General features: G+C 45.1%; 1 protein-coding gene and 1 non-coding gene across 2 annotated transcripts; one reads left to right on the forward strand and one right to left on the reverse strand.

The window, feature by feature from the left end:
- Positions 1–892: 892 nt before the first annotated feature.
- Positions 893–21,613, reverse strand: LOC124663523 (E3 ubiquitin-protein ligase RNF170-like; the record flags this gene model as incomplete). The annotated part of the gene is made up of 5 exons (XM_047201214.1): positions 893–1,002; positions 1,098–1,149; positions 2,260–2,376; positions 3,159–3,358; positions 21,607–21,613. Coding segments are annotated over 5 exons (486 nt in total), but the record flags the coding sequence as incomplete, so codon positions are not given.
- Positions 8,925–8,997, forward strand: TRNAR-UCU. The gene has a single exon. It is a non-coding gene; the product is annotated as a tRNA-Arg (tRNA).
- Positions 21,614–21,649: the final 36 nt, after the last annotated feature.

The raw sequence follows: 21,649 nt of genomic DNA on the forward strand, positions 1-21,649 counted from the left end.
CTCCCTCCTGCACGCCTCCGCGTTCTGCAAGTGCTACCGATGCCTCGTCACAGACCCCGGTTCCTCCGCCAGTTCTATGCACACCACTGGAAACCGCCCCTCCTCGGCTTCTTCCAGGACAGCGACCCAGAGATCGTGTTCACCCCTGCCGCATCCATCCTCAGCGCTTCTCCCTTGGACGCTACTAGCCGCATCTATCCCCAGAGTTCTCATTTGAAAACCATTTACTGAGTCCATGGCTTAGTCTAGCCAAGTTTCTAATGAAGCCAGATGTTATTGAATACCTAAACTTGGGAATTCAGCTTCCCCAGGTACCATTTCAAGTTGGATTTAAAGCAATGTGTGTTTCCAGCCCCAAGTGCCACCTAAACTTGTATGTTTGTGTAAGTTTCTCGGTTGTTATATGAAAAGCGCGTTGATCTAATGTGGTCACAATCCACTGGTGTAGGAAATTACTGTGGACGAGTGTGGAACCCTGAATGCCTCCACGATGTAGTGCGGAGAAGCTGGGAAATAAAATGGTGCAAAACAAGGCACGACAAAAACGTGAAATATTTCATTGCACACATTTGCGTCTGGATGCAATGCAAACGCAGCTGAGCTGAGATGGAATTCGGCGGCACGGCTTGAGGTTACAGTCATTCAGGAAGAATGAACACATACTGCAAATAAGGTACCCACATAATCTGCTGACCTAACATGGCACGTGGATCTCACTAACCCAGCACTGTAACACGAGTCAGACAGTGCAGCGTAGTATCTACAAGAACCAGACTACAACCGAAAGCGAGTTGTATATATCGCCCAATATCTAGTACTCCACGATGTGCAGTTTCACGAACTTCAGTTCTCTATCAGTCAGTAACTGCTTGCGTCATGCATTCCAACCAGTTCACGCAGCGTGTCGAGCAACGAGGACGGCACGGTAGGCAGCGGAGATGTAGGCGTAGGCGACGATGAACACCACGATGTCATCCAGCAGACCGCGATACCCCAAGACGGCTGGAAATAGAACAACAGTCATATGGAGGCTCTTGGAATTGATGGAGATCGTTTGTCAGAAGGATTGAGGTAACTGAATCAACTGTTTGTCTTACCTTCAGGAAGAAGGTCGATAGGGCTCACCAGGTACAGCAGAGAAAGGGCTACCTGCAGGCCATCCAGCAGGACCGATTTAAGAATAGAAAATGCTAAGTGACCAGAATGATGTAAGACTGTATGCTTGAAGAATGTATATCGTGAGTGCTGTGCTGCTAGCTATTGGTTGCTTTATAGACCGAAACATTGCCAACCGTAAACTCAGTAGACAAAACTAAACAAGTACTACTACAAGGTTCGTACAGCAAAATTAACAAACTCACATCAGTTTGCTCTCCTATCTAATATGGTCAATGGTCCAGACCTACAACAGATGGCAGAATTGGCAACCTAAAAGAAGTCCCTCTGTTCTTTTTTTCTTTGCAATGAAGGAGTGGTTTCATTCCATTATTCCATAGCAGTAGGGTTACAAACTTACGGTCCAGTTGCAGGCATTTACAAATGAAGTCTGGGTATGCACCTAGCCACGAGCACCCATGCCTAACAACGGTAGCATTCCTAGTTCCTTTAAGTAAACTCTAAATCACAGCACGATGGGAATAACCTAGCATCATTGAAATGAAATTCAGCTATACAACAAACAATTCTCCAACTATAATCATACATTTCTCTTGAAAATTTGTGGAATTGGTTCCCCATTTACTCAAAACAGAATTTCCATTGAAGCAATATGAGTCAATCAAAATTCAGAACTTCAGCAATGTGAAATTATAAAGCCACATGCCAGCAAAGATTGGAAAATGTTGGCCAACTTGTACTTACGAAATTACGAAAAAACACAAGAAAGAACAATGATGCATAGTATCTCACATTTTAGTATTTTACTTATGAGTTTGAGCTATGAAAATGGGAGTTTGAAACGTATGAGCTCTCTAATTCCTTCTACACAGTGTAGTAACCTGAGAATCGACTTTGGGTTGGTACACTTTCTAATCTAGAAGCAATGACTCGGAATATGATGGAAGTAAACTAACTGGGATTTGTGAGTACTGATATGAATTTACTGGTACACTGACATCATGCCTAAACTAGTAAATAGCGTACCGCAGCACGAGACTATGATGTCCACTGTGCAAGTGTCCTTATCTAGTAAGTAACAGGCCCAATAAAGTAACAACATGACATGATAAATGAAGAAAACAGAAGTAGACGAATGGAAACATGGATAGACTTAACTGCCAACGCGACTTGGATTTTGAAGAACAGGGGAGGTTCACGGCGTGCGTCTCTGAATTCTGTCAGCATCCTCCTGATGTAAAAGGGCTGGTCCAGCAACCACTGCACAAAACAGGTACCCAGCAAATGAACAGCATAATCTTATACAATAAGAGCATGCTTTTGGTGCTTGACTTGGCTTGCGATTCACATACATCATGTGGATTCACGGATAGTGATTATTTCTAGCCATTGCCAAGAGCAACCATCCCTAGTAGCAAACTTGTTACTTGTTTGACTTTGCTATTCTACAGCATATAACATCTCATTAAGGTCCGATAATGAATTTGGCGACTTGATGAGGTTTGCATGTACTTGTACTTCAAAGTTGGACTACATGGAGGGGTGCGAATTTTTCCTGCTGTACAGAGCAGTAGTTGTTATAGTGAATTAAGTATTTTGAATATATGAACATAACATAACATAACATATCTCTCAACTCAGAGAATATTGCGAAAACCAGTTTACTATGAATTGTCTCTGGTAATGTATATTTCCCAGCTACTTAGGTGTGACTACAGTATATCATCAACTCAGTTTAGTTGTACTCTCCAATAGGCATTTCAGTCTCATTCACTGGATTTATTTCTAAGCACATTCGAGCAGTTAATGTTGCAACTTAATAGGAGTTCATCAAACAAATCTAAAACAGTCCAACTCTATAAGTTTAGTTACATTTTCAGAGGTAAAGTAACATTTCATTGCAAAGTATGTCGACACTCTAAACCTCACATGACAAAAGAAGCCAAGAACAAAATCCTGTACTGATGCAACCAAGAGCATTTAAGCTTTCTGAAGTGTGTAACCCAGATTGCAGTGGCCCTCAGAAGATATGGCAGGATTACCTGAATCGCACTGTGAGGAGCACCAGCGAAACGCCCATTGTACTGCTCGATCCGTTCCACAACAGGAGTGATTTCTGGTTCATCACGCAGCAGGGAAGCAACTTCAGAAGGTACAAGCAGAGTTATGGGTCGACGGCAAAGAGGACAATCAGATGGCCGAAGGACGGATCCATGTAGCCAGACGCCCACGATGCAATGTCCTGAACATGAAAAAGTATCCATGTGACCCGTTAACACGAATGGAGATTAATTTAATTTTGTTCGTAAAGAGTCCAGGAGCAGCAAAATGTTTGTAGCACAAAACACAATGGCGTGGGCAAGTTATCTCATCAGTGTTCATCAAGAGTCCAGAAGCAGCAAAATGTTTGCAGTCAGTCGAACAATCAGCCCAAAACACAATGGTATGGCCAAGTTATGGAAGCAGTCAGAAGTGGATATTTAATTTTGTTCATGAAGAGCACAGGAGGAACAAAATGTTTGCGAACAGTCAAACGATCAGCGCAAAGCACACAAGTTAGATCTGTCAAAAAAAAAGCACACAAGTTATCTCAGCATTCTGTAGCGGAGATTCAGTTTTGTTCATGAAGAGTCCAGAAGAATGAATGGATACATGTATGTTGTATTGATCAGAGAAGGGATACATGGGGGGGGGGAGGGAGGAGTGCGCTAATGGTGGCGGGGTGGCGCACTAGATGCATGAGGGATTATTACAGTTACAGAGATACATCTATACAAGGCATCTACAGTACAAAGCCTACAGGTATTTTCAACCAGTGTTTGCGATCAGTGGAATGCCAGATCTAACAGCAGATACAATCAAGCAAAACAATTATATAAATTGTAATAATGGCATGCAGTTAGGCATTATGAAGGGTCGTTAAAGCAGCAGGCAGATCTATTACTATTAGCATGCAGTTAACATGATCAATCAATGCCCTCAAACATTGCAGAGATTGCAGTTGCACGAATGCACTAGTGCCCGAGGCTTGTACCGTAGTCTAACATGGTCATGAGGCTCCATACGTAGTTCCACACTTCCACTACAACACACGAAATTAAGAGCATGATGAGAACGGCAAAACCCTTAGCCTCACCAGATCACAAGCACGGAGTCACGGACAGCACGCACCAACCAAATCAAACTTCCCCAAAGCAGCTACGCAAGCACTAACCAAGCAATCCATCTCTAATCGGCACATCAGAAGCGAATCACACCTCGCAATAGCAATTGAGCAAAGCACGGACTAGCCAATCCATCTCAAATCGGCACACTAGAAGCAACGGACGGCCGGGCGCGCGCATCGAGCGGAGCAACCAACCGATCGGAGATTCGGGGCCCTCGATCCAACGAATCGCCGCACGAAACGCCTGCAACCAACCAACCAGCTCGAACGCAAACCCCAAACGCTGGCGGCGAAGCACGTACGGACGCGAGATTGCGGGATCGAGGAACCAAATCAAGCGGCGCGCGGCGGCGGCGCGAATGCAGGTGGGCTGGAGGAGCCTGGCTAGCTAGCAAGCAGCCGGAGGAGGGAAGGGAAGGGGAGGGGAAAGGTGGCGGCGATTACCGCAGAACCAGTGGGAGCAGTTGGCTTGGTGGGGGACGGAGATGTCGGCGCCGCGGCACACGGCGCAGCGCTCGCCGCGGGGAGGCGCCGCCATCGCCAGCCCGCGCCCTCCTCCTCTGGAAACTTCCGGAAGCATCTGGAGGCTGCTCCGCTCGAGGGTTTTTCCGCAGCGTGTGCTCTCGGCTGGGAGGTGAGGGGCAATCTGGGAAACGGGGGAATGCGGGTGGGTATTTATAGAGGCGGCGTAGGGAGGAGGATAAGGAGACGAGGTTGACGACTTCCCGTCCCCTGCCTTCTTCGTGTCCAAGCTATCTCGACCCATAAATTTTGAAGTCCCTAAAATACTTTTAGGAGAGGAAATGAGAGAAATGTCAGAGAATTTTTCAGTATCTTCGCTCCCTATTTTTCTACGCATTACATCGATAGGTGGGCCCGTGTCTGCTCCCCCAACCCTTGCCTCCCCTCTTCGTTTTCCCCTCTCTCTTGAGTGGCAGTCACAAAACACCACCAATCGGGTCAGTGCCACAAGGCCACCTTACGCAACCCTTTTAGTAAGTTCTGAATTAAGTTTTGTCATAAAATCGAAACCCAAAATTAATGTAATTTAAACATTACACTTACCTTTTGGTCATTTGTATATAGTTGGTGGTAACTGTTTTTAGGGATAGAGGCTTGGTATACGAGATCTGCAGGAGATGCTCTTATTACCACTAAACTATGTTTTATTTTTTTTAATATTATATCATATTAGTAAATTTGATACGAGATATTTTAGTTCTTCTCTAAAATGCACCGTTATAATGTACTATTTGAGGGCATGTGATTTGACATGGACTAACTTATTCTCATTGTCTCAAACAAGCGTATATAAACAGAGTTGTAGAAAAGTCCAACCACAATGATATTTAGCTTAATTAGTAGAATGATATAACATAACACGTAAAGTAAATATGCCAATCATCATGTATCTCTCAACTAATATCGAAAACTAGAGTCATATTCTAATCCGGGTATTTCGAGTATGTACATTACTTGACTTGTACTCCTAGTTGATGATCACCTTGTGTAGCGGTCTGAATCCCCACCCTACTTTCATGGCTTGTTTTATGCTCCCACATGGCACATGGTGTATTCATTAATGATTGCAAATGTTACCTTCATCCTTCCGTATTGTATTTTTCTATATGAAACAAGCAACTGTAGTAGGTAGATCTACTCTAAAAATGAAGTAGTGCAAATGTCCAAGTTAAGCTTGGCGTATATAATTAAAAATTCTAGGATCACGTGCGACAAAAGATTTTTTTTTTGATTTGTAGGCATAATATTACGAAATTATCATTTAAGAGGATAACTAACCCTACTATTGCACCACCTGTAGAAATCTAGGTGGTTCCTACAAAACAAACAAAGCATTCTTCATGGTAGAACTAACCCTGAACCCTGATGCCACCTTCCTGATTAACCAATAGTTCACTCGCATGCAATCACTTCAAGTTGATTGTAATATGCTTCTAGGATTTATCATGTGGACAAGAGAATTATGAAGAGTTTTAAAAATTAGAATTTTGAGATGCATATAGTGCCATAGAGGGTGGGGGGTTGAGATGCATAACAAGGGTAGGGGAGCCCCCCCCCCCCCCCACACACACACACACCCACACCCACACACCCACACATCGAAAACTATTAGTTGAATATCCTCTATAATCAGGGATGAATCCATGGTGGTTCATGAAAGAAACTACAGTCTCGAGGAAGCAACCCAATAATATGACAACATTACGATGGTTTATGGTAGAGAGAATGTCTACTTCATTTACGAAATCATCGATCTCACTTTGTACGGTAACTTTTGATTTCTTCATAGTGGTACTTGTTAATTTGACTTCTTTATAGAGACTATTCTCATGACCACCTCTACCTATTTTGTGTGTCTATCATTAAAACTATTTGTCGCCTTCTCTAGTTCGTCCGGACTAAACAACATCTTTTTAGCAATGTTTTTATGACCCAATTGATGTAGTAGCATACCACGGTTCTGCTTTAAATTCTTCTCTTGGAGTTTTATTGCTTTCATTGCCTTCAGTTTCTTGTTTAGAGTGACAATGTACACATGCAATTGGTGCCGTTTTTTCAGATATATATTCCCTCCGTTCCAAAAATAATTGAAATTACTCAAAATATCTTAAGTATGACGAAATTTGTAGAAAAATACATCAACATGTACCAAAACAATTTAATTATATTATAGGTTCAGTGTACAACATAATTTCATTTTATATAGTTATGACGTTGTAGATATTGAGACATCTTCTTATAGTTCTAGTCAACTATATATAAAGATGTTATACTTAGGACAAACATAGAACTTTCAATTGTTGTGGACAGAGGAAGTAGTGTACATAGTAGATATATCTATCACATGTGTTCTGTTTTACCCGTACACATTATGTTTTCCTGTCCAAACTAAGCTCAAACATCAAAATGGTGAAAATCCAAAAAATGTTGGTGGTTCCCATGTACCCTAAGTATCCCATCAAGCATCAAACGATAGTCCTACTCCATTCAATTCCCCATCAACCGGACGGTATGGACCAAACAAATGAGGGCAAGAAGGCCCAATATCAAACTTTTATTCATGTTACCGTGTTTCATGCACCATTTTTCGCCTTTATATGTTTTATGTTGGTTCATATTTGAACACCAAAGTTAAATTCTAGATTCCCAAATAAACCTAAATTCTGTGAAATCTACCATCACCAACTGATACGGGCATGAAGGCCGAGGTGAAGCCCATTTTCAGGACTCCGCCTAGCTAGTTATCTTATTTATCGTATTTTATATCTATGATCATATGTGGGCCAATTAGGGATTTTATTAAGTTGAGTCAGTTTGGTTTGGGCCTGTCCAAACCAAGGTAGAGAGGCCCACTAGGGGCTAGCCGGGCACCCCCTCATATAAGGGTGGGTGCGGCTAGGTTTTAGGGTTAGACAGAGTTTAGGTTAAAAACTATTACGTGTGATCATGTGTATCATCCCTCCGGGGGTACGGCGTTGCTATTTATCTAGTTCGTAATATATCCGCTATGAAGGTTCTTGTGTTCATCAAGGATTATCTAGCTCAGGTTTGAGGCGTATCGTTCATCGATCCGTTGATTGCTGGATTCGTCCCTCTTCTCCAAACTGCGTTCATCGTGTTGTTGGGAGTATCTACTACCCGGGTTCTCGCTGTGAAAGATCGGGCAACACCCTAGGAAGATCTGTTGGGATCCCCTTTATCACCAACTCAACCTACCACTCATTACAACAACATGGTACCTTTTTTACCTATCCCCAATTGCAATATTTAGTTTTCACTAATCCTTGTATATTGATTAGTGGAGAACTTCTGATAAGATATATAGCTTGGATTGCTTGTGTATATTCTCAAGATGTAGAAAATAAATAACTCCGAATATTATGCCCCGACTGAAGTGCTCCTATCATGATGGGTCTTGCAAAGGGTCCGGTGATTTGTTTAAGTCTGGTGTTTTTTCATTAGTGAAGGAATCAGGGACTGAAATTGATAGGTGAGAGGTTGGATTCATACCAAATATTGAGGCGTGATATGTTAAATTAGCAAACGGTACCTTTGTTAGCTTAACAACTACATAGAAGGCAAATTACTGTTGGATTCATGTTCTCTGATCTTGATAAAACCATCATTCTAAAACTGTTGTCTTAGATTATACGGCATAACTTTATTCTACACCGACGACTCTCACGGTGTAGAATAATGTTATTCTTTCACACACACACACACACACACACACACACACACACAAAAGACAACTCTCACGGTCCTATTCAAAAATATAAAATTGTATTGAGAATTAAAAGTCTGAGTAAGATGATACTGAGTGCGTTAAGGCACATGTAACGTATACCTTGTGAATTATTAATCCTTTTTTTTTTGTCATGTGGCAACTCACGCATTTAACTACGAGTAGTCGAGTAGTTGATATATCAAAACCGAAGTGCATGATCATCCTCTTCCATCTATTATTCCTTTGAGGCGAGCAGAGCTTTTCAATATATGTGTTCTTGTATCCAAATCAGATTGGCAGCCCCTAGCTATATTTAATGCTAGGATAAACAAGGATTTGTTGCGTTGAGTGAATTGCCAATAAATAGATAGCCGTAGGTTCTTTGGCACGAGAGCGCCCGTGGCCTAATGGATAAGGCGTCTGACTTCTAATCAGGCGATTGTGGGTTCGAGTCCCACCGGGCGTGAATTTTTTTGTTGCGCAGTTATTTTATTTTCTGCGCTGATTAGCTCATCTTCCTTTTAGCCCTCTCTTGCTCGAAAATCTGGCAAACCATCTTGGACACTTGCACACTGATGATCGATTCAAGAAGTTCATGCATCCGTTGGGTACGGTGACGTCACGGTCATGACGCGGATCAAGTCAAGAAGTTGCCCGGCCTAACATCAATCGGAGTAGAAATTACGGCATGCATGAACTCCAGCCAGCCAAACTAGTGTAGCGTAAAGCTCTCTGGTGCATGTGAGCCGTGTAGACCTCGTTCCTATACTTCGTGTGCTCGATTTTATTACTGGCCTTCCTCGCTATTTCAGATTGCAATTCATCAAGGACTAAAGATCAACGCCCTAGCTTGTCGGTTATTACTGTATTTTCTACAGGACTCAGGTGTCCTGTCCGTCCGGTTATGCGTGCATGGACCGCCGCCAGCCGCACGGCATGCACTCCAGCCGAACAACTGTGCCGCGCAGATCGACACTCCGATCAACTACACTGTAGACGAAGTGGCCAAACCGTTTACTAGCCCCCGTATAAATGAAGGATGCCCCGTGTACTTGCCGCCGTGCACACTACACCCCTACGTGCACTCTGCGCATATACCCACCAATGCATCCCGCTACCAAGCTCTGGGTCCTCTTCTGCGTGGCAGCAGCTGCAGTTACATTTTCCTCGTTCACCCATGCCGCCGCCACCGCCACCAACACCAGCGCCGCCCGTTGCGTGTCACACGAGCAGGAGGCGCTGCTGGAGTTCAAGGGAGGAATCACCAGCGACCCGACCGGCCAGCTCGCCTCGTGGCGGCGAGATGGCGAGCAGGATTGCTGCCGCTGGAGAGGCATCCGGTGCAGCAGGCGCACCGGCCACGTCCGCGAGCTTCATCTCCGCAACGTGCATGCCAACAACACCTTCTTCATCGACGACTGGGAAACTGCTCTGGTGGGCCAGATAAGTCCTTCCCTGCTCTCCCTGCGGCACCTGGTGCACCTAGACCTCAGCGTGCAGGAGCTCCAGGGGCCCACCGGTCATGTCCCGGAGTTTCTAGGGTCTTTCAAGAAGCTGAGATATCTTAACCTCTCCTGCATCCCGTTTATCGGCAGGGTGCCGCCTCATCTTGGCAACCTCTCAAGGTTGCAATCTCTTGACCTTTCACAAAGCGATCATGTGTTCTTGTCACTTGGAGCACAACTCTCCTCCACGGATATCTCATGGTTAACTCGTCTGCCTATGTTACGGTACCTCAACATGCAGAACGTAAACCTCAGCTTGGCTACTGATTGGGCCCGCGTGGTGAACACTCTTCCTTCCTTGACGGCCTTGTGCCTCTCTCAGTGCTCACTTCAAAGCGCTAACCAGTCGCTTCCACACTATAACCTCACAAACCTTGAAGACCTCGACCTCTCAGAAAACTATTTTGTCCAACCTAGTGCATCTTGCTGGTTTTGGAACATAACAAGCCTTAGGCGCCTCAACGTTGGTGACTCCGACCTGTACGGTCAACCTCCAAGTGCCCTAGGCGGGCTGAAACACCTACAAGTCCTTATCTATTCAAGAAGTAGCATGGGCACAATACCAAGCATGAGAAATCTTTGCAATTTGGAAATCCTAGACCTCAGTGACAATTTCCTGCATGGAAATATATTTGAGATGTTACCACGGTGTTCACCCAACAAGTTGACAGAACTAGGGTTGAAGAACAATTATGTCGAGGCCTCCCAAGACTCGATAGGGGAATTCGTCAATATTGTAAGCCTTGACATGTCCAACAACCAGCTCACGGGCCATATTCCTTCCGAGATCGGTATGTTGAATAAGTTGGCTCACCCGGACCTGTCCAATGGTTCCCCTCATGGAATCGAGCTCCTTGGACTTAGTACTTTTCATGCGTTCGGGGGGTCAAATAAGCTGGCTTACCGGGACCTCTCTAATAACCAGTTCGCTTCTTCTCAAACACAAAAAAACCAGCTCACTGGAACTATTCCTTCTGAGATCGGCATGTTGAATAATTTGGCTTACATGGACTTGAGTGGAAATAACATTGGAGGTGTGGTCACAGAAGAACATTTTGCCAATCTTACCAGCTTAGATAAAATATACTTAGACGATAACTCTTTGAAGGTTATGGTGGATCCCGAGTGGCGACCACCATTTAGTCTGACAGGAGCATCTTTTGCTTCATGCCAGATGGGTCCTCAGTTTCCTGCATGGCTGAAATGGCAGGTGAATATCTCTTACCTTGATATCTCAAGGGCGAGTATAGCTGACAAGCTTCCAGACTGGTTTTCTACATCATTTGCAAATGTAAGAAAAATGATAGTTTCTGAGAATGGAATCAATGGTAGTTTACCAACAAACATGAAGGCTATGACATCATTAAGAAGACTTTATTTGGATTCAAACCAGTTAACTGGTCAAATACCACAGTTACCGGTAGGACTGATTATATTGGATCTGTCCAGAAATTCTTTATCAGGGTTTCCATCAAATTTTGGAGCTCTATACATACAAGAGCTGAAACTCTACTCCAATCTTCTCACTGGCCATGTTCCAGAATCTATTTGTGGATTGCAAGGCCAAGGCATGATCTTAGACCTCAGCAACAACCATCTTGAGGGGGAATTTCCTCCATGTTTTCAGCCAATAGATCCATGGGTTCTACTTTTGAGTAACAACAGGTTCACTGGAATGTTCCCATCATTTGTGCAAAACTTCAGCGGTATATCCATCCTTGATATATCATGGAACAATTTCTCTGGAAGATTGCCTTTGTGGATTGGAGAATTGGTCAACCTAGAGGTACTGCGACTCGGCCACAACATGTTTTATCATAGTATTCCGGCAACTGTTACCAATATTACAAGACTTGTTCATCTGAATCTAGCAAGCAATAGTATGTCTGGTGCCATACCCCAAAATTTGTCAAGTTTAACGGGTATGCAGATGGGGAATAGTCCCACTTCATTCTCCTCTAACACTCTGAATATGTCAGTGTTCACAAAGGGGCAAGAACTCAATTACCAGGACACTAGGATTTTCGACATGGTGATCATCGATATATCATCAAATTTCTTAACCGGTTGATGTCTACGTTCCCCCTCCTTTCCTGTAGACAGTGTTGGGCCTCCAAGAGCAGAGGTTTGTAGAACAGCAGCAAGTTTCCCTTAAGTGGATACCCAAGGTTTATCGAACTCAGGGAGGAAGAGGTCAAAGATATCCCTCTCATGCAACCCCGCAACCACAAAGCAAGAAGTCTCTTGTGTCCCCAACACACCTAATAGGTGCACTAGTTCGGCGAAGAGATAGTGAAATACGAGTGGTATAAATAAGTATGAGCGAGTAGCAACGGTGCCGGAAAAGTGCTTGGCGTGTAGTTGATGGTGGTGGTATTGCGACGATAGTAACGCGATAAAACGAGTAAACAAGCAGTAGTAACTCAAGCAGTATTTAGGAACAAGGCCTAGGGATTACACTTTCACTAGTGGACACTCTCAACATCGATCACATAACAGAACGGATAAATGCATACTCTACACTTTTGTTGGATGATGAACACATTGCGTAGGATTACACGAACCCTCAATGCCGGAGTTAACAAGCTCCACAATAATGCTCATGTTTAAGTAACCTTTAGTGTAAGATAGATCAACGCTACTAAACCAAGTACTAGCATAGCATGCACACTCGTCACCTTCATGCATATGTAGGAGGAATAGATCACATCAATATATCATAGCAATAGTTAACTCCATAATCTACAAGAGATCATGATCATAGCACAAACCAAGTACTAACACGGTGCACGCACTCGTCACCTTTGCACACATGCGAGGAGGAATAGAACTACTTTAATAACAAATCACTAGAGTAGCACATGGATAAATTGTGATACAACATGCTGCAATCTTAAAGAGATATAAATAAGCACCTCACTATGCCATTCAATGAGTAAGTATTACGTGAAATATGGCCTAAGAGACCCACACGGTGCACACACTCGTCACCTTTACACACGTGGGACTAGGAGTCTCCGGGAGATCACATAAGTAAAACTCACTTGACTAGCATAATGACATCTAGATTACAAGCATCATCATATGAATCTCAATCATGTAAGGCAGCTCATGAGATTATTGTATTGAACTACATAGGAGAGAGATGAACCACATAGCTACCGGTACAGCCCCGAGCCTCGATGGAGAACTACTCCCTCCTCATGGGAGCAACGAGCGGTGATGAAGATGGCGGTGGAGATGGCGGCGGTGTCGATGGAGAAGCCTTCCGGGGCACTTCCCGCTCCGGCGGCGTGCCGGAACGCAGATCCTGTCCCCGGATCTTGGCTTCGCGATGGCGGCGGCTCCGGAAGGTTTACGTGGGTTTCGTCAATTGGTACTGCGTTTTAGGTCGAAAGGGGTTATATAGGCGAAGAGGCGGCGCGGGAGGGCCGACGGGCGGCCTCACCCTAGGCCGGCGCGGCCGGACTCGGCCCGCGCGGCCCTATGGTGTGGGGCCCCCCGGCTCCTCTCCGACTCTTCTTCGGTGTTCGGAGCCTTCCGGGGAAAATAGGAGGTTTGGCGTTGATTTCGTCCAATTCCGAGAATATTGCCCGAACAGCCTTTCCGGAACCAAAAACGGCAGAAAACGAGAACCGGCACTTCGGCATCTTGTTAATAGGTTAGTTCCGGAAAATGCACGAATATGACATAAAGTGTGCATATAACATGTAGATAACATCAATAATGTGGCATGGAACACAAGAAATTATCGATACGTTGGAGACGTATCGGCATCCCCAAGCTTAGTTACTGCTCGTCCCGAGCAGGTAAAACGATAACAAAGATAATTTCTGGAGTGACATGCCATCATAAACTTGATCATACTATTTGTAAAGCATATGTAGTGAATGCAGCGATCAAAACAATGTATATGACATGGGTAAACAACTGAATCATAAAGCAAAAACTTTTCATGAAGAGTACTTTCGAGACAAGCATCAATAAGTCTTGCATAAGAGTTACTCATAAAGCAATAAATTCATAGTAGAGACATTGAAGCAACACAATGGAAGATTAAGTTTCAGCGGTTGCTTTCAACTTGTAACATGTATATCTCATGGATAGTTGTCAATGCAGAGCAATATAACAAATGCAATAAGCAAGTATGTAAGAATCAATGCACAGTTCACACAAATGTTTGCTTCTTGAGGTGGAGAGAGATAGGTGAACTGACTCAATCATTGAAAGTAAAAGAATGGTCCTCATAGAGGAAAAGCATCGATTGCTATATTTGTGCTAGAGCTTTTATTTTGAAAACATAAAGAGAGCATAAAAGTAAAGTTTTGAGAGGTGTATGTTGTTGTCAACGAATGGTAGCGGGTACTCTAACCCCTTGCCGGACAAACCTTCAAAGAGCGGCTCCCATTTTATTTTATTTTTGGATGGCACTCCTTCCAACCTTTCTTTCACAAACCATGGCTAACCGAATCCTCGGGTGCACTGCCAACAATCTCATACCATGAAGGAGTGCCTTTTTATTTTAGTTTTATTATGATGACACTCCTCCCAACCTTTGCTTACACAAGCCATGGCTAACCGAATCCTTCGGGTGCCGTCCAACAATCACATACCATGGAGGAGTGTCTATTTTTAGTTTGTTAATTTGGGACCTGGGAATCCCATTGCCAGCTCTTTTTGCAAAATTATTGGATAAGCGGATGAAGCCACTAGTCCATTGGTGAAAGTTGCCCAACAAGATTGAAAGATAAACACCACATACTTCCTCATGAGCTATAAAACATTGACACAAATCAGAGGTAATAAATTTTGAATTATTTAAAGGTAGCACTCAAGCAATTTACTTTGGAATGGCGGAGAAATACCATGTAGTAGGTAGGTATGGTGGACACAAATGGCATAATGTTGGCTCAAGTATTTGGATGCATGAGAAGTATTCCCTCTCGATACAAGGTTTAGGCTAGCAAGGTTATTTGAAACAAACACAAGGATGAACGATACAGACAAAACTCACATAAAAGACATATTGTAAACATTATAAGACTCTACACCGTCTTCCTTGTTGTTCAAACTCAATACTAGAAATTATCTAGACCTTAGAGAAACCAAATATGCAAACCAAATTTTAGCATGCTCTATGTATTTCTTCATTAATGGGTGCAAAGCATATGATGCAAGAGCTTAAACATGAGCACAACAATTGCCAAGTATCACATTACCCAAGACATTATAGCAATTACTACATGTATCATTTTCCAATTCCAACCATATAACAATTTAACGAAGAGGAAACTTCGCCATGAATATTATGAGCTAAGAACACATGTGTTCATATGAACCAGCGGAGCGTGTCTCTCTCCCACACAAGCATGATGTAATCCAATTTATTCAAACAAAAACAAAAACAAAAGCAAACAAACAGACGCTCCAAGAAAAAGCACATAAGATGTGGCCGAATAAAAATATAGTTTCGGGGAGGAACCCGATAATGTTGTCGATGAAGAAGGGGATGCCTTGGGCATCCCCAAGCTTAGACGCTTGAGTCTTCTTGATATATGCAGGGGTGAACCACCGGGTGCATCCCCAAGCTTAGAGCTTTCACTCTCCTTGATCATAGTATATCATCCTCCTCTCTTGACCCTTGAAAACTTCCTCCACACCAAACTCGAAACAACTCATTAGAGGGTTAGTGGACAATAAAAATTAACATGTTCAGAGGTGACACAATCATTCTTAACACTTCTGGACATTGCATAAAGCTACTGGACATCAATGGATCAAAGAAATTCATCCAACATAGCAAAAGAGGCAATGCGAAATAAAAGGCAGAATCTGTCAAAACAGAACAGTCCGTAAAGATGGATTTTATTAGGTCACCAGACCTGCTCAAACGAAAATGCTCAAATTGAATGAAAGTTGCGTACATATCTGAGGATCATGCTCGTAAATTGGCATAATTTTCTGAGCTTCCTGCAGGGCAGTGGGCTCAGATTCGTGACAGCAAAGAAATCTGGAACTGCGCAGTAATCCAAATCTAGTACTTACTTTTCTATCAACGGCTTAACTTGGCACAACAAAACTCAAAACTAAGATAAGGAGAGGTTGCTACAGTAGTAAACAACTTCCAAGACACAAATATAAAACAAAGTACTGTAGCAAAATAACACATGGGTTATCTCCAAAGAAGTTCTTTTCTTTATAGCCATTAAGATGAGCTCAGCAGTTTTAATGATGCACTCGCAAAAGATAGTATGTGAAGCAAAAGAGAGCATCAAGAGGCAAATTCAAAACACATTTAAGTCTAACATGCTTCCTATGCATAGGAATCTTGTAAATAAACAAGTTCATGAGGAGCAAAGTAACAAGCATAGGAAGATAAAACAAGTGTAGCATCAAAAATTTCAGCACATAGAGAGGCATTTTAGTAACATGAAAATTTCTACAACCATATTTTCCTCTCTCATAATAACTTTCAGTAGCAACATGAGCAAACTCAACAATATAACTATCACATGAAACATTCTTATCATGAGTCTCATGCATAAAATTATTACTCTCCACATAAGCATAATCAATTTTATTAGTTGTAGTGGGAGCAAATTCAACAAAGTAGCTATCATTATTATTCTCATCATCAAATATAGGAGGCATATCATAATTAAATTCACTCTCCATAGTAGGTGGCACCAAAAGACCACTATCATTATAATCATCATAAATAGGAGGTAAAGAATCATCAAAGTAAATTTTCTCCTCAATGCTTGGGGGACTAAAAAGATCATGAAAACCAGACTTCCCCAAGCTTAGAACTTTCTACATTATTATCAACAATGGTGTTCAAAGCGTTCATACTAATATTACTACCAAGCATGCAAAGAAGATTTCATAGGTTTTTTAATTTTCGCATCAAACAATCCATGTTTTAAATCGGGAAATAGAATAAGAAGCTCACTCTTGTACATTATGCCAAACTAGTGTAAACAAGAAACAACAAGATGCAATTGCAGGATCTAAAGGAAATAGCTTTGAGCACACACACAACGGCGCCGGAAAAGTACTTTACCCGGAACCGAAGTATGAGTGCCTTTTACCTTTCCTCCCCGGCAACGGCGCCCGGAAAAGTGCTTGATGTCTACGTTCCCCCTCCTTTCCTGTAGACGGTGTTGGGCCTCCAAGAGCGGAGGTTTGTAGAACAGCGACAAGTTTCCCTTAAGTGGATACCCAAGGTTTATCGAACTCGGGGAGGAAGAGGTCAAAGATATCCCTCTCATGCAACCCCGCAACCACAAAGCAAGAAGTCTCTTGTGTCCCCAACACACCTAATAGGTGCACTAGTTCGGCGAAGAGATAGTGAAATACAGGTGGTATAAATAAGTATGAGCAAAGTAGCAACGGTGCCGAGAAAAGTGCTTGGCGTGTAGTTGATGGTGGTGGTATTGCAACGATGAGTAACGCGATAGAAACAAGAAACAAGCAGTAGTAACTCAGCGGTATTTAGGAACAAGGCCTAGGGATTACACTTTCACTAGTGGACACTCTCAACATCGATCACATAACGTAACAGTATAAATGCATACTCTACACTTTTGTTGGATGATGAACACATTGCGTAGGATTACACGAACCCTCAATGCCGGAGTTAACAAGCTCCACAATAATGCTCATGTTTAAGTAACCTTTAGTGTAAGATAGATCAACGCTACTAAACCAAGTACTAGCATAGCATGCACACCTGTCACCTTCATGCATATGTAGGAGGAATAGATCACATCAATATATCATAGCAATAGTTAACTCCATAATCTACAAGAGATCATGATCATAGCACAAACCAAGTACTAACACGGTGCACGCATCGTCACCTTTGCACACATGCAGAGAGGAATAGAACTACTTTAATAACAAATCACTAGAGTAGCACATGGATAAATTGTGATACAACATGCCGCAATCTTAAAGAGATATAAATAAGCACCTCACTATGCCATTCAATGAGTAAGTATTCTGTGAAATATGGCCTAAGAGACCCACACGGTGCACACACTTGTCACCTTTACACACGTGGGACTAGGAGTCTCCGGAGATCACATAAGTAAAACTCACTTGACTAGCATAATGACATCTAGATTACAAGCATCATCATATGAATCTCAATCATGTAAGGCAGCTCATGAGATTATTGTATTGAACTACATAGGAGAGAGATGAACCACATAGCTACCGGTACAGCCCCGAGCCTCGATGGAGAACTACTCCCTCCTCATGGGAGCAAGCAGCGGTGATGAAGATGGCGGTGGAGATGGCAGCGGTGTCGATGGAGAAGCCTTCCGGGGCACTTCCCCGCTCCGGCAGCCGTGCCGGAACGAGATCCTGTCCCCGGATCTTGGCTTCGCGATGGCGGCGGCTCGCGGAAGGTTTCGTGGGTTTCGTCAATTGGTACCGCGTTTTTAGGTCGAAAGGGGTTATATAGGCGAAGAGGCGGCGCGAGAGGGCCGACAGGCGGCCTCACCCTAGGCCGGCGCGGCCGGACTCGGCCCGCGCGGCCCTATGGTGTGGGGCCCCCCGGCTCCTCTCCGACTCTTCTTCGGTGTTCGGAGCCTTCCGGGGAAAATAGGAGGTTTGGCGTTGATTTCGTCCAATTCCGAGAATATTGCCCGAACAGCCTTTCTCGGAACCAAAAACAGCAGAAAACGAGAACCGGCACTTCGGCATCTTGTTAATAGGTTAGTTCCAGAAAATGCACGAATATGACATAAAGTGTGCATATAACATGTAGATAACATCAATAATGTGGCATGGAACACAAGAAATTATCGATACGTTGGAGACGTATCACCGGTGGAATTCCAGAAGAATTGGTTACTCTTGATGGAATTTTAGGTCTTAATTTGTCACGGAACAACCTGAGTGGAAAACTGTCAAACAAGATTGGCGCCATGCAGTCGATGGAGTCACTTGACCTCTCAAGGAACAGGTTCTATGGAGAAATCCCACAAGGTTTATCAAATTTGTCATACTTAAGCTACTTGGACTTGTCTTACAACGACCTCAGCGGAACAATACCATCCGGGGGTCAACTTGACACCCTCTATGAAGAATACCCATCTATGTACTATGGCAATAACGCTCTTTGTGGACATCCTCTTCCCAATAACTGCTCACACAACAGTGCACCAGATCATCATGTCCAACAGACAAGTGGAGATGCAATGTTCTTCTACATTGGACTTGCAGTAGGATACATTGTTGGTCTTTGGGTGGTATTCTGCACCATCTTATTCAAGAAAGCATGGAGGATTGCTTATTTCCGCCTCTTCGACAAGGTATATGATAAAGTGTACGTGTTTGTGGCTGTTAGTTGGGCGAGCTTGGTCCAAAAGACGGCGATGCATTGAGCCAAGTGTCATAATTGGCTAGAAAAGGTGGCTACAAATCGGGTTAAGATACAAATTAAGCCACCAAGTGTTCACTGGTCGACTGGTGACATAGTATAGGTATATGTTGCTGAATAAATAAGGTGAAGAAAGACATACATGTCTTTAGTTCGTTGTATATTTTGCTTTGCTCAAGTCCTATGATGTAATGTACACCTCTTAGTTTGTAATTGTGGTAAAGCCACACAATAAATTCTGGATCAGTCCAGAGTCCAGGCATAGCAGTTCAAATTTTTTTTAAAACGATATGATACTTAGATTAGTGCGGAATTTATTCCATACACGAAAGCACATATTGAATCGAGTGAATCTTTCGAACGGAGTGAATCACATCGAAAGCAATGGCAGCCATTCTTTTTAACATTTCAAAAAGATAAAAAAGACGAGTACCCTGCGGCATCAAACGACCGCTCCTAACTTTAGGGCATCTCCAGCGGCGCGACGCAAACGGTCGCTGCTTTGGTCGTAAATGCGTCTGGCACCCTCTCCAGCGGCACGACGCAAAGTGACCGGGCCGTCCGCGGAGACGCAAACCTGGCCCAAATATGCGCCAGGTTTGCGTCTCGGCGGATGCTGCGCGGACGCGCAAAGTGTCCGCTGCGGTCTCCACCGGGCCCGCCTGGCAGCGAGCCTCGCATGGAGGGCATCGCTTCCGCGGCCATCGCTTCCGCGGTCAGCGCTTCCGCGTCTGCGCCGCAGCCTTCACCATGAATGCCGCAGCTTCTCGTTCGCGCGTGCATCGGCGGGCGGCGGCTGGGCTTCGCGTCGCCTTCAATGGCATCGTATCCCGTGCGCGGCCGCCCTTAAAAGTCCAGCGGCCGCGTTGCTCCTTCGCCCACAGCTCCACTCGCACCACAACCGCCGCTGCGCCACGGGGAAGAAGAACGACTTCGAGGCCTCCGGCAGCGGCAGCAAGAAGGTGGCGCTCCCCGTCACGGTGGGGAGGCTCATGCACGGCAAATGGGTGCCGTGCGACGCCTGGTCCGGCGTGCGGCCGCTCGGCGGCTGGCGGCTCGGCTGCCGCCGGGTGCCCATCCCTCCGGTGCACTGCGCGCGAGCCCGAGCGGACCAAGGAGATCCCGGCGCGGAGGCGATATCTGCCGGCGGACCTCCGCGCCGATCCGGCGTACGCCATCGACTCGGAGAGTTGGCGTACGTACCTGTCCACAGAGACGGACAGCAGACGAAGGGCTCGCTTCATGGGCGACAAGGATTATCCCTTCGGCCATGCACCGCCGGCTCGTCGTCAGCAGGCGCCGACGCGACGTGAGCAACCGCAGCACAACGACCGCGAGGACGAGGACGACGACGACGAAGCCTACGCCGTGTACGACGACGACGACGACTACATCGAGGCGCTCGCGTACCATAGCGAGGAGGTGAAGGACGACGGCCGAGGACTACGTCGGCCTCGTCTTCCACGAATGGCGGCGAGCCATGGCGGAGGGCCGGAACTCGAGTTCCCCGACAACATGACAGAGACGACGAGATGGCCAAGCTCGGCCTCCTCGTCTCCGAGTACGACGCGCTCGTGCGGCCGCCGTTGCCCCGCTACGCCACCGCTCGTCATGCCGCCGGGCCTCGTCCGCGGATGAAGCCCTTCGACAGCGCTCCCGGGACTCGGCGGCGCCTCCTCCACCGCCGCCACGGCCTTGGGCGCCTCCTCCACCGCCGCCACGGCCTTGGGTGCCTCCCCACCGCCGCCACGGCCTTATGGCCGGGCTCCTCATCCGCCGCCACGGCCGCGGCCACGGGCGCCTCCACCGCCGCCTCGGCCGCAACCTCCTCAACCTCGAGCACCGCGATCGCGCCCGGCGTACGCTCCCCGGATGGCAGCGGCCGTGGGACATACCGGAGGTCATCGTGCTCGACAGCGACGAGGAGCAGCACGGCCACGACAGCGACCAGTAGGCGTTTTAGGTTTTTTTTTTTATGTTTTCAAGTATGTAAGTTATGTTTCAGTTTTTGTAAATTATGTTTCAGTTCAAAAAAATGGTTCGTCCTAAAAAAAATGCGTCGTGCCGCTGGAGCCACCCACGACGCAAACGGACGCGCGGTCGTTTTCGACCAAAAGGGCCGATGCAAACGGACGCGCGCGGACGCTAAAATGCGTCGCGCCGCTGGAGATGCCCTTACCGGCAAAAAAAAAAAAAAAAGGTAGCCCGACGACACCACCACC

This window comes from Lolium rigidum, chromosome 6 (genome assembly GCF_022539505.1).
Source record: "Lolium rigidum isolate FL_2022 chromosome 6, APGP_CSIRO_Lrig_0.1, whole genome shotgun sequence".
Lineage (NCBI taxonomy): Eukaryota > Viridiplantae > Streptophyta > Magnoliopsida > Poales > Poaceae > Lolium > Lolium rigidum.